Raw genomic sequence first — 13,882 nt, 5'->3', positions numbered from 1 at the left:
ATCATAGCTGGCTTTTTTCCCTTTTTTGCTTCCCTTTCTTTTCTCCTTTTCTTCCTCATTCCTCTTAGTGAGAGATTTTATGGTTCTTTCTTATGTATAGTTGTATATTTTAATCCTTTAATTTATTGTTGTAAGCCGCCCTGAGCCCATCAAGGGGAATGGTAGCCTAGAATTTAAATTATAAACAAATAAATGCTCACCTGCTTACAAGCAGAGCAGAAATTCAAAAGCATGAAGCTGCTTTATACTGAGTCAAGCCATTGGTCTATCAAGAGCTGTGTTATCTACTCAGACTGGCAGTAGATCTCCAGAAGTCTAGGGCAGAGGTCTTTCACCTAATCCATTATCTGATCCTCTTAACTGGAGACTTCAGAGATTGAACCTAGGAACTTCTGCAGGCCATACAGATGCTGTACTGCTGAGCAACAGCCGCTCCCTCTGGGGTCCATAAAATCCTTTATTGCCATGAGAATTTTCTGATCTTCTTCAGAAAACAGAGATGTAACAAAATTTAATTCAGAGGTCTTTTGTTTTTATTTTACATAAGATTGCAACTTTTCCTTTTTATGCATAATAGCTAATACACTTCATGTTTTAAGAAAGTGTTTCTTGAGAAGAACTTTAAAAATATTCCAAGAGAGAGAGAGAGAGAGAGAGATTAGGATCGTTAGTAATCACCAGGGATAGTATGTGAATTATCCCCATTTGTTACAGCATTGCTGGTCAAGCTACAGGGAACAAAAATTTTGTTTTCCCTGTTTGAAGCCTTGCATAAACCTGCAACAATGACAAAACCATTTTTTTTAAAAAGAGTGTACCTACTGTGGGCAGTATTAGCTTGACTTTGTGGGTACTGAATCTCTATAGCCTGCTAGATCCTTAAATCCATTAGAAAAGCTACTTTGTGCCTTGAAACTCTTTCCATTTGCTGTCTCTTTGAGAAAACATTCAGGCCCTAAATGGCATTGCACTGGTGTTGAGGCGCATATGATTTGCTTCTTGTGCTTCATTTTTTTAAATGTGCTATCTGTAACTGAACATCTTTGGATGTTCTTTTCTAAAGTAAGGAATTGTGGCTTTCCATTGACTCTAGTTGCACGGTTTTGTTGGTTGGTTGTAGGCCACCAGACAAGCTCTGCTTCTCAAAAGGAAAGTTAAAATGATAATACTTTGTTTCTACATTATGGTATTATTTTTCCCTCCTCTTGGAGGCACCCTAAATCCATTTGACTTTTCCTGTGCTCCTTTAAGAGAACTTGTGGCTAACCTCCTGATCTCCCTCCTGAAGTTGTTGACCGTCAACAGATGTATCGTACTTGTACCTATAATACTGTCTGACTTTTCAAGATAATGAACATGCCATTGCATTACCTCAGGTGGAGGGGGAACATACTAGAAGATGGAAGTTGAGGATGCATTGTTGTGAGTCAGTCACAAAATGGTGGGCATGCCATGGTGCTATGCAGGTTGCATTGATCTGAATGTATAAGCTGTGGCGAAATCTGAAGCACTGAAGAACAGGGTTAGGCAAAGACAGATGGGCAGAGTTCAGTGCTCAGGTGTGCTGTGGCATCAGGTATTTTTTTAAAAGATGACTTAGGACTCTGCCATTTTGGTGGCAACAACATCTACCCCTCTGGAATGACAGTCTGTTAAAAATTATATAGTGAAACCATATTCCTTAACCAGGTTAGAGCAGATATTGGATAGAAAGTTTCTTTTCTGCTTTCCACTAGCTCTCAGAATCTCTCCCCCCCCCACCCCCCCACCCCCCGCGGATCTTTAATCTCTTATTTTAAGATTCGGTCTCTATTCGTTTTCCTGTTCCTGTTATCTATGTTTTCTCCTGAAGATGTATGATGAACACTGGCCGCAGATGTGACCTATTTAATTAACTTGTGTAAGAGTACAAATATTTCCCTTTCCCTATTAGAATGTCCCAAGAAACACATCCAAAGGTGCATTTGCTATCTTTGCAGCTGCATGACCTTATACATGTTACTGCTAGATTTCATTCCATTTCTATTACTCCAGTTCATGAAGTAAACCAGTTCTGTATTCCTTTCCATTTACAATGCTTCCTTGCTTGGTTGGGTCTGCAGATTCATCAAGATGCACTTCAACCCTACCTTGCGAATCAAAATATTTTGAATAGCTTATGTCCTAATGTATTTGCTACTTTCCCCCCTTGTACTCACATACTCTATTCAGATCTCTCCCACCCTCCCGCTAATCAGTAATTCACATGCGCACTCAAGCTATTCTCACACACCCCATTTATGCACCAATCTTGCCACAAACTGAAGCAAAGATCAAGGCATAGAACCACAAGGGAGACTTCAGTGTCAGTTCCACCCCATGTGTTCCCCTAAAGAATGTTTTTTGTCCCTTAGATGGGAAGTGAGAAAAATTCCCACCTAAATGTTTATGAGATGTAGGAGGGAGGAGAGAGCATCCCTTCAGTTCTCTTGCTTCTCAGCTTCTCTGAGGAAAATTCCACACAGGCCACTACAGTGGCTTCCCACCAGCATATATTTGTTTCCCCACATTTACCTTCTCTCCTTGCGGAGCTCCACAGAGACAGGGAGACATGCCCAGGGGTCTAAGGGCAGCATGGGCGTGCCTCCCTGTCCCTGCGGAGGTCTGCAGGGAAAGAAGGGAAGTGTGGGGGAAAATAGAGGCGAAAAAAGGCAGTGCCGCCAACCCAGTGCCATTTGCATGGCACCGGCAGGGAAACACTGTTTCCCAAAAGTTTTCCCAGGAAAACAGCATTTCCACCTTGTTTGCGGGGGGAGCACGGTACTGCCTCGTTGTGGAGGTGGCAGCCGTGAGAACATTGCCCCAGGAATGTTTTTGTTTTTGGCCCGTGCAAAATCTGCCTGAGTGGGGTTTTTTTTTTTTTTTTTGCAGATGCCTGTTCTTTTTGCAGAATTTTTCTTTAAAATATAGAGCTCAAGGGGCACTTTTTAAAAAGTGCTCGAAATCCAGACTAAAATGGCGAAAAATGTGCTCTAAATCCAGACTAAAATGCCTTTTTTCCTTGGGCGAGGGGCATAACCCCATCACTTGTCAGGTATGTTCCTTGCTTGTCCCCAAGGCCCGAAATATGGCAGCTGTGCCTTGGGCCATACAGTATGAAGTGACCCTGACAGCAGTCCCCATAGCAGATTCACTCAGTCGAGACCTGAACCCATCAGCAGGAGTGGTCCTTAAACCATTCCCACCCTCCAGGATGCAGGTAATTTATCATGGCCCTACCACACTTTCTCCCTATTTTGCTACCAGAGAACTGTATAATGCAGATATTGAGAATTTTTTGAGCATTAACTATACAAAGCACACGAACCAGGACTTATTTTCAGCATTAAGGCCCAGTCAGATGTGATGACCAAACTATTCATAGGCTGTCGGCAGACCAGTCTTGGTCTCACACAGTTCCTTCCTTCATGTGTTCTGAATCAAACACTGGACTCTACAATCTAGAGGCTGTTTGTAAATCAGAAGTTTTAACCCAGATTCCTAGTTGGTCTGGAGGTCGTCCGTTTGTCAATAACAGCAACACATGGTTTGCTTGAGCCAGGAAGGCAAAGGAGCACTCATACAAAGGGGTTTGTTCCCAGTCTTGTAATATCCCAACCGAACCTGTCTTATCATCTGCTGCTGGTTTAGCTATGAGTCTCTGTGCTGGATATAAAAATATTGCAGTCCTAAAACACCCCCTGCCTGTTTGTTTTTTTACTTTGTAAAAATCTAAAATAGCTATGTTGTCTAGATCTCAAAAGAATTGCCATTGAGCATTCCCCAGAAAACCTTTTAACCAATGCACCATCACAGATGACTTATCCAAAAAAAAGTATCCCATTTCAGCATTCTCTAAAAAAAACCCACTGGGTAGTTTTTCTAGGTTTTACATGCTGGCACCTCTGCTTCCAAACTAGGAAGTGTCACTGAGTTAGCAGCATACTGCACAAATGATTATCTTTTACTATATTTAAAAAATGCCTGGTGTACGTGGCTGCTTCTCTGTTCTCAGTGCTTTATTTATGGCTTGTGAGCTGGACCTGTTGACAGCCCTATCTAACTTAATGACTATGGAATGAAGGGAAGTGGAATCGTACCAGTCGGAGCTGTGATAAAGGCGTTCCAGCAGAGCACTTAAAAAGACGTATGGAGGGAGGCTGTGTGGGTTATCTGCCAGTCACTACTCTTTGAAGCCTCAGGCCTCCTTTTCATTAGCAGTGCCCAGTAGGTTAAAACTGTTTTCGGTTTTAAAAGGTTTGGAGAGAGGGATTACTTGGAGGATCCTGGAGCATCTTTGGACTTGCGCACTTCTTGGTCCTCTCTTATTTTTATTATGTACTTAGAAAACTTTATATGCTGCCTCTTCTGAGACCAGTCGAATGAAAGAATTCTTTCATGACAAACCACAGTTTGTGTTCTAGTCAAACCTGAAACTGCATCTTGCTATCTTTTCTGGAAGCCAGGATTCCACATTGGATTCCTAGTTTGTGAAAAAGAGAACCGACAATATTTTGCAGTTCGGAAGTCATGAAACTCTGGGCAGTCCAACTACTTTGTGCAAGGAGAGAGCACACAAGCACTAGAGCCTGCCAGGCTCACACATTTAACTCCGGTGAGGTAGTTGTAGTCGTTTCTTGTAGTAAAATAACACAAAGGTCCTATGGCATATTTTATTAAATATTTTATTCCTGCATGAGATTTCATGAGTCAGAGCTTGCTCTTTCAGATTTGTCATTGAGCCATGCCTGAACACATAAAAGTGCAGATTTTACATAACTGTTGCACATTAAGTATCTTAGGTCCAGACTAGACGTTAATGGGGGGTATGGCTGCTGTCGACCCAGGTAGTCTCAGTAATATCTAATGAAACAGGGCACACAAGGGCACTGTGCATTGCGCTTCTCGGCCTTCACTGTCTGCCCTTATGAATACATGTGAAGAGTTGTGCTTATGATAGAAAATGGAAGCCCCAAAGAATTTGAGCCCCTTCTGAAAGAGTAACTAGGTGCAAGCCCCACAAATATCCAGTATCTGACACAGGGAGCTTCTCTTGAGAACTCGTGCTCCCAAAATCTCATTGGTTTCTAAGGGACCTACTGGTTTTGAAACTAGCTACAGACCAACACAGCTATCCTCTGAAAAGATGTGTGCAACTAAAAGACACTGATTGGACTGGACTCCAGTTCAACACAAATGTTTCAGCTCAGTGCTACAATGGAAAACTTTCCCCATTAATCGCAGTGTTTTGAAAACAGTGATGCTGTTTGTTTTTAATGGTGTCCCTGGCAATCTGGCACATTTGTTTTCCCCACTGTCTTAAAACTGTATAGGTCCCTGTCTGCATGTGCTGTATAGAACTGAAAGCTGTGAAGGCCTTTTTGTAATTAGTCTGTGGAGTACCAAACCTAATCGGTTGCTCTCATTGGACACTTTTAGAGTTCCAGAAACTTTGGAGAAGCGTTCCTGTGGATTCCATGGATGAAGAGAAAATAGAAGAATACCTGAAACGCCAGGGCATTTCTTCCATGCAAGAGGCGGGACCAAAGAAAATAGTAAGAGAAATGGCTAGCTTCCGGCAAGGCTCCCCCTGTCCCTTCTTTCACTTGCCATGTTTTGTGGACAGTTCAGAGGAACTGTGCACTGCCAGAATGAATATGCGTCATCTGTATTAAGTGGAGGTACATGTGACTCTTACCCATACTGGGAAAAATATCAGTGGCATATTTATTTATTTATTTATTTATTTTTTTATTTTTCAAATTTATATCCCGCCCAACCCCCGAAGGGCTCTGGGCGGCGGACAACACAAAATTCAAATACAATAAGCATAAAAACAATATATAAATTAATAACTAAATAACATATTTAAAATGCAGCAAATTAATACATGATACTGAAGAGGATGCTTGTAACCCAAAGCCAGGGCACTGCTAAGTTTCACCCATGCAAAATAGCAGGTGAGGCAGTTTATTGCCCACCTGTCTTCTCCCCAGGTCCTCCTTGGGCCTCTGACCACTGTTTTTGCTTCTTTTGAACCTGCAAACTTCTAGGATCCAAGGCAAACATTGGTAGCAGTTGGAATCTTTCAATGTAACTTCTGAAAAGAGCTGGACATAAGGGTGGGGTACTCTCTTGCTGCTGCAGTTTTGCCTTGGCCCTGGGAGGCTTCAGAGACTGAGGAGGAAGAGTGGTGAATGTGCATCTGACCACATGATTTGTTCTTTCCCGGCTCCCCCTTTAAAAAGGAAAAAAGTTTTGGTGCACTGTAATGTAAATGGAAGGGAGTTGCCTTCCTATGAGAAACACAACTGCCTGTATGGTTGCTTATGCGAGGAGCAGGCTGACATGGCTTTCCGAAAACTACCTGGGCTTCTCAGAGTCATACTAAGTGTTCCAGCAGAAATGCAGAATCCCTGTGTCTTTTGCAGAGGTCAAGGAACATGTGCAGAGGAGAATCAGCAGGCAGAAAAGGGTGCTTAGATCCCTGCCCTTCTCCACTGACCCTTTTTTGCAAAAGCCTCCGCAAACCATCTTTCCATACCCATTTGTGGATTCCAGATCCAGAAGTCTGAGTTTGTCAAGAGGATGTCTTAGTTTGGTCCCCAGCCTTCTAGCATTAAAGAGCTAGCAGTTTATTGAGGCTTGAAAAAGAGAGCCATTGTAAATTTTGCCTGCTGCGGTAATAAATGTATGGTAGTTGCCAAGTCAGCATCATTGTGGTTTGCTTCCTCTCTCATGAAGGGCAAGCAGAGGACCTCCTGCACATGAAGCCACCATAGCAGTGCATAATTAGCAGCTTGTTAGCAATTAATTTCAAAGCTAACATAGTGGTTACGGGAATGATGATGTTTGCTGCTCACCCTCCCTCTGGTTTCTAGATCGTCTGCAGATGTTACTCACATGCTTACAAATTTCTCTGTGTGACCATGAAAGTCAGAAAACTATGAGATTTTAAAATGAAAGCCAAGAGGAGACTGTTTTAAGCAAGATGCTCAGTTGTGCTTATATAGTAATCCAGGGACAAGAGGAATGTACACAGTCCAGAGTGGAACCTCTTTTTAAAATGTGGTCTTTGAAATATCTACAGATCAGTTTTGAGCATGAGCGCAAAAGAAATTTTTAAAAAAGAAATCACTTCCTTGTGGTATTTACTACAGGGCGGGGCAACATTGAATGTATATACAGCTTAGGAATCCCCCCCTCTTCCTTCCTGCCCATAAACTTTTGAGCTCTGCCACTGCTGCATACTTGTGTACTATATCCCCAGACCTACACGTATGTCTGATATCTACTTAAAGTCAGCTTCTTTCACTTCGGCGTCATGTAGCTTGAGGGTTACAATTTGAGTTGTCTCTGGAAAAGCCTCGCTCCAGAGAGGATAATTCTGGAAACTTCATAGAAGCAGACTTGAATTGGGGCATTTAATTCTTCCATATACCCAGAACTACGTGTATTTTCATTTTTAAAAAGAGGGAGGAGCTTGCATCAGTAGCTGACAAACCCTTTCCGAAGTAGCACATTTTTGCTTTAAAAGCTTGCTGTCTGCTGGCTCAGATCCACTCATGTTTTTCATTACCTTTCATTCTAATCTTTTACCTGCAAACTCCATCCCACATTTGTTTTGGTCATGTAGGTTCCATGATCCTTAACATAGCTGTTTTGAGTGGCCAAAGGGCTGGGGGTCATCTTCACTTTTACACCAACAAAAAGCTGGTTGGATCCAACCCATTGATGGGTTCATGTCATAAACTTGCTTGGAGTTTCCATTTCATCTATTTCATATTCATGATATGAGAACTTCAGTAATGTCAGCTGGACTTCTATTGTAAATGTGAGCATGCACAATTTTTTCTACATTCAAATGGCATTTTTACGATTAAATGGGAGTGCATGACTGCTAGTAGATCTAATCATCCAGTCCCTACCATGCCATGGTTGTGACATTTCAGAAGCATCTTGCTGGCTGCTCTTGCCTTTGACCTGATCCAGCAAGGCAGAGTTTGCATCCTGGTTTCTAAAAGCCTAGATATGACCATACCATACACATCTTTTGCAGACTCCTATTCAGAGAAGAAAGAAACCTGCTTCTCAGAAGAAACGGCGGTTCAAGACCCACAACGACCATTTGGCTGGAGTACTGAAGGATTACTCCGATGTGGTTCCTGGCAAATAGAGGGCCTTCTGGAATTGAACTGTGAGCTTTAATGCAGATACTTGGTAGCTCTGGCAGAAGCGTGTCCTGTGTATGACGTGATGTGGTTCTCCCTGCTCCTGGTCCTTCAGCAGCCATGAAGAAGCCGCTCTTGAAATCAAGGATCAACTTTTCACCTTCGTGCTTACTTTATTGGCTAATGTCTGCTGTCAGTAGACTTTTGGTATTGGGGGTAAAATATAATTAATATGTAATGCCAAGATTCTTCTTCAGCATTTAAGTATTCTTTGAACTGGGGTATTTCCATGGGTATTTCCTTTCATTCTTTTGGAATTGGCTTCAAGATAAAACTTAATTCTTGTTTTATCTGTATCAAGATAACATGTTTATAATAAAATCATATTGGAAAGCAGGTCTGTCCTCATGGTTGTATTTACCTTCCTTTCAACTGAGCTGCAAAGAAGGTTGTCGCTTGCTTATTGTGGAAATAGACGAACAATGAGAGAAGGGAGGCAGTTGCTAAGAAAGCTCCTTGATATGAGCCTGTGAAGGAATGGACTTGCAAGCCCTGTTCCTTCAGGAAAAACCCAAAGCTGTCTCAAGTCTTTGCCTGCTTGGTGCTACCACCTCTTTCCCTTACTCCTGGGGGTATCAGACATCTGTCTAGGTAGTAACTGCTGCCACCTACAAAGTATCTCCTGCCAGGTGGCTATCTAGAAAGGCTCTTACGTTCAAGGGATAGCATGCTAGCCTGCTTCCCCCTCACAGTTACTTCTCAGCAAGATTGAATAGGTGTGGTGTATTTACAGAGATTAGGCTTTGAACATTCAAAACAAGTTTATTAAACATAAAAAGACCATACAAGGGTCTGTTTAAGCAACAGACTGAGCAATGATACAAAGAAAAGGTGAAAACGGGCAATCCTCTTACCTTACACTCAGTACTTCTCTAACCTTTTTTTCATTAGGATAGGTGAGTAATTCTTGATGTGGCCACATTTAGCAGTCTAGCACTACCTTTGTTCTCAGTGTTGGGCTTTCTTCCATTGTCCCTGGCCATGTGAACAAACTGGAGTCCCTAGGTAAAGGGTTATTTCATGGCTGGTGTCCTTCCAAACAGAGGCACAAGATGGAACCAATACATCTGCATCGGTAGAAAAAATGTTTCTGGTTGATAGTGAGGATATCTGGGTATGGGATGACTGCAGCTTAACCAAAATAAGACCTTATGTTTGTTGGCCCTCCAAGACACTGTATAGATTAGGAACTGGTGTGATAAAGCTCCTATCACCTTATGGTCTTAAGCAAATGGGCCGTGAAGAATTCGTTTGTATGTGTGCAAAGGAAGTTAAAGTAGAATGCCAGCTACTGTATGGACAAAAAACAAAAATAGTTGGATCCTCTAGGAAAACTATGCCAACATTATAAAGAAAAAGGTTACTGCATTAATCCATTGTACATTAAATTGAGAATGGTGGTGAAAGTTATGGAGACCCTTTTCTGTCACTTTTCTGGAAGCAGCTAAAGAAGGGATTAAGTGTTAGCAACCCCTTTTCAGATGATCTTCAGGCAAGAAGAGATTTGTACCAGGTGTGTGTTCTCTCAGGCATGTAGGAGCTGAACTTTAAAGGATGAAGCCACTCCCTTGCAGGAGTACCATCAAATGCAAAGCCATCGCTGGTTATGACACCACTTCAAAGCCGCTTGAAATTCTGCCTCTCTCTGGCTGGCACCAGGAATATAGATCCTTTGGACTGTAGCTCTACAAATTGGTGTTAACAGAAGGGTAATTTTTAATTTCCTCTCCTGATATTTATAACTGGTGGGGGTGGGGGTTGAAAAGGAAGACTCAGCAGGAATCTGCATGGTTGCCTGAGACAAGTGACGTGAAGCAGTTTGTAGTGCATTTGATCTATAATTCATCACAAGCCTGCTAGGCTTTTTAGAGCATGGAGGAGAAGAGGCAACTGAGCTCCAGCAAATTGTGTAAAGGATGGCTTTCCCTGTCACTTCCTATAAGTGCAGGCAGATGGTGGCAGGACACAGGGGAGGGCCAGGCGCTTTTGATACCTGCTGATAGAAAGGGATTCGGAGGTAGCAGATGACAGTAGAGCAAGTGATGGCAGCGACAGCCAATTACTTCCAGGTTGGTAACTCACTTGCAGGTAGCTGCTCATGTGCTGGACTGGATCCCCCCCCCCCCCATATGTGTTGTTGCCTAGAGACTGCTGGCAGCAGACATATCCTCAGCACAGTTAAAAAATAGTGTTTCAGCAGTCGCCTTCAGTTGGGCAAGTTAGAAGAATTCTCTCCCCCTAGGTACAACAGCTTTGCTCATCTGAAAGCCTTCTGCAAATGCCAACCTGCATAGATGCGCAATGTCAACCACTGCCCATTCATGGGCCTTCTTTGTTGTGGCCCCAACCTCATGGAATGGCCTGCCTGAAATCAGGAAGGCTCTCACTCTCCTGGATTTCCACAAACTATGCAGAACGGAGTTATTCAAAAGGGCTGTCTACACAGGCAGTAGGGCAGCGCTGCACAAAAGAATTCACAAAGTTACTCGATTAACTTATTATGGACTGTAACCCATACTATTGTGTTTAGTTTGCTGTAAGTTGGATTCTACTATGTAATTTAGCATTATTTAATCTGTCATGTTAACACACATGCTTTGTTTGTTGTTTTTTAGACTGCTGGTTGGATCTGCAACCCAAATCCTATTTTATTGTTTATTAGACATCTCACTGTTGATTGTAGTGATTCACTCTGCATAATCTGCCTTGAGTCTCTGAGAAAGGCGGACTATAAATAATGTAAATAAAATAAAATGTAAATAAAGAATTCCTCCTCCTGCTCAGTGGTGTAGTGCCAATGGGGCCGGGTGGGGCGCGACGCCCCGGGCGGAGCAGCGGAGGGCGTGTGGCTGGGCCGTGAGGGGCTGTAGCGTTCCGAGGGCATTCTGGGGCAGGGCGGGCGCAGAGTGCACGCTTCCCACTTGCTCCGCCTGTGCTTCTGCTACAGGTTAAGTTTCAGATTTTGGGAATTCTGGTTAGCACAGTTAAAGCTGGTGCTAAAGCTTTATATTAAGCTCAGTTAAGGAAGGAAAATTGATTATTTGGTATCGTGGTCAGGTTGTCAGATTAGAGCCAAGCAAACCCACTGTCAAATCCCTGCTGTGCCATGAAAGCTTGCTTTGGTGATCTTGGGCCAGCTGAACACTCTTTGCCATTTTATCCTCACGACAACTCTGTGAGGTATAATAGGCTAAGAGAATAATGTTTTAAGCCTCTATGGTAGGGGTGGTCAACCTATGGTGCTCCAGATGTTAATGGACTACAGGATTTATGCTCCTTTCCGATAAAATAAATAACTCTAATGTTGAAATCTCTGAAGCTGTTGCTATATTTTTACTCTGTGTACTGCAAGTTGAGCAATAATGATCTCTGGACTACAATTTCCATCAGCCCTTGCCAGCATGGCCAATTGGCAGGACTGATGGGAATTGTAGTCCTTGAACATCTGGAGCACCATAGGTTGGCCACCCCGCTCTAGGGGGAGAAAAGTGGAATATAAAGCAAGTAACTATATAAATAAAAGGAATAGGAACATGCATATCTGCTATTGGCTCCCACTCTCTGAGTTGTTATTTATTTAACTTTATTTAAAATTTGTTATGACACCTTCCTACCCTATCAGGGTTCACAAGGTGGTGAATAATAAAACATTTAAGTGCTGTAAACAAAATTGTATTCAAGTAAAACAAACGAACTGCACTAGGAGGACCAATAAGTATTGCTGAAGGTGTGCCAAATGAATCAAAAAGATCTTCATCTGCTGAGAGAGCCAGCGTGGTGTAGTGGTTAAGAGCAGGCGCACTCTAATCTGGAGAACTGCATTTGATTCCCCGCTCTTCCACTTGAGCTGTGGAGGCTTATCTGGTGAACTAGGCTAGCTTGTGCACTCCAACACATGCCAGCTGGGTGACCTTGGGCTAGTTACCAGGTTTTGGTGCCATGATAGAAAAAGAGTTTGGATTTATATCCTGCTTTTCTCAACCTTAAGAAGTCTCAAAGCAGCCTATAAACGCCTTCCCTTCCTCTCCCCACAACAGACACTTTGTGAGGTAGGTGAGGCTGAGAGTTCTGAGAGAACTGTGACTAACCCAAAGTCACCCAGGAGGCTTCATGTGGAGGAGCAGGGAAACAAAACCCAGTTCACCAGATAAGAGTTTGCCACTCTTGGAACTGCAGAATCAAACTTGGTTCTCCAGATTAGAGTCCATCTGCTCTCAACCACTACACCATGGTGTCCCGTTCTCAGATCACTTATCTAGCTTCAGATGGTGGGGCAACTGAAGTAAGGCCTTCTGAGGATGACTGAGGAGAGCAGGTAGGTTTGCATTGTGTCCAAATCAGCCTAGAAGGGGATGTTTAAGCAAGAAAGATAGAACTATGTGGCTGGTTTCAGTTGCGTGCACTACATGAACCAAGAACTAGTAGGCCAGAGTTATGCCAACTGAACTGCATGTGAGTGATCTCTAGGGGCACCCTGTATTCAGGAGCAGCTAGAGATGGAACTTCTTTCCAACTATACTTCAAGATTAATAAAGTCTAGTGGATATATGTTGCAACATTTCATTAGAAGCAGCGTTAACTGGGGGGGGGGGGAGGGGGCTGAGAAGTCCTGAAGAAGTCCCCAAACCCAGAATTTAGGTCAGACTTGCTTAAGCAAATGACAGTGATCAATAGGTGTTGGCTGTGTGCCTAATGTTTGCTTTCATGGGAAAGAATCTGTTATCAGTGGAGGGAGGAAATTATTTTTAATTAGCTTCCCCCTACATTGTATGAGCTATTTTTCTTTCCCTTCAATTTATTCTTCATGAGCACTACATTCCAAACAGCAGAGATCTGGGCTGGAACTAAACTATCCCTGAAATCTTTGCCCACACTGCACTGCTTTAGTGTGTGTGTTGATGGACAGATGTTTTGACACTGAGGCATTCTAAAGGCTTTCTGGCATCGGTGCCCTCCTTGTTCTTGATGGAAATATTGTATGGGAGATCTGCTCTCCAGAATTGATTTGCATCTCCCTGGATTCGATTCACACCAGTCCTTGCCGTAACGAACAGATCTTTGAGATTGTGCAAACAGCTTTTTTAATGGAGATTTACTGGTCATCACTCTAGAAAAGACGATTTACGGGCAGACACCATGACAATGCGGGAGGGGTGAGAGCTAACTCTTGCCAGGGCTGATCAATCAACATTGTAGCCTTGAAGTGCTTCTATGTAATAGGAATTCCTTCTATTGTGAAACTGCCTGATATGAATGATTTTTAGCACAGCAGCATAAGGACTCACAATCTGGAGAGTTGTGTTGTTTAAATATGGCATATTGGATGAACAGTTTGGAATTGTGCTGAACTATGTTAACAGTCTGTCCCAGAAAAAGATGTTAGTAGTATTGTATCTTTCTGCACCACAGACCTCAAGATGCCAGACGTCCTTTGTTGTAGAATACTCCACCTGGGTTCTAGTGCCTACCTAGCCCTTCGTTGGAAAGTAAAAATACATTTTGGCATTTAGTTGTTCAATGACCTATAACTGCTCTAGTATCAAAGTACTATGTTCAATAATGAACAAAATTTTTGTTTTGACAAAGGCAGCACACAAAAATGAATTATAATTCTCATATTCATTCAGGACTAT

At 42.7% G+C, this 13,882-nt stretch overlaps 1 protein-coding gene across 3 annotated transcripts in view; it reads left to right on the top strand.

Annotated features, from left to right (window-relative positions):
* Positions 1-8,585, top strand: part of GTF2E2 (general transcription factor IIE subunit 2) — a 32,368-nt gene extending 23,783 nt beyond the window's left edge. For all 3 annotated transcript variants that reach the window (XM_048503368.1, XM_048503369.1, XM_048503370.1), the window contains 2 exons: positions 5,458-5,573; positions 8,078-8,585. In XM_048503368.1, coding sequence (XP_048359325.1) covers positions 5,458-5,573; positions 8,078-8,194 — 233 coding nt within the window. In that variant the 3' untranslated portion in view covers positions 8,195-8,585. The remainder of the gene's footprint in view (positions 1-5,457; positions 5,574-8,077) is intronic.
* The last annotated feature ends 5,297 nt before the right edge of the window (positions 8,586-13,882 follow it).

Source organism: Sphaerodactylus townsendi, linkage group LG07, assembly GCF_021028975.2.
Source record: "Sphaerodactylus townsendi isolate TG3544 linkage group LG07, MPM_Stown_v2.3, whole genome shotgun sequence".
In the NCBI taxonomy this organism is placed as follows: domain Eukaryota; kingdom Metazoa; phylum Chordata; class Lepidosauria; order Squamata; family Sphaerodactylidae; genus Sphaerodactylus; species Sphaerodactylus townsendi.
Note: the sequence above shows the minus strand (reverse complement) of the source record. Positions and strands in the feature narration are given on the sequence as shown.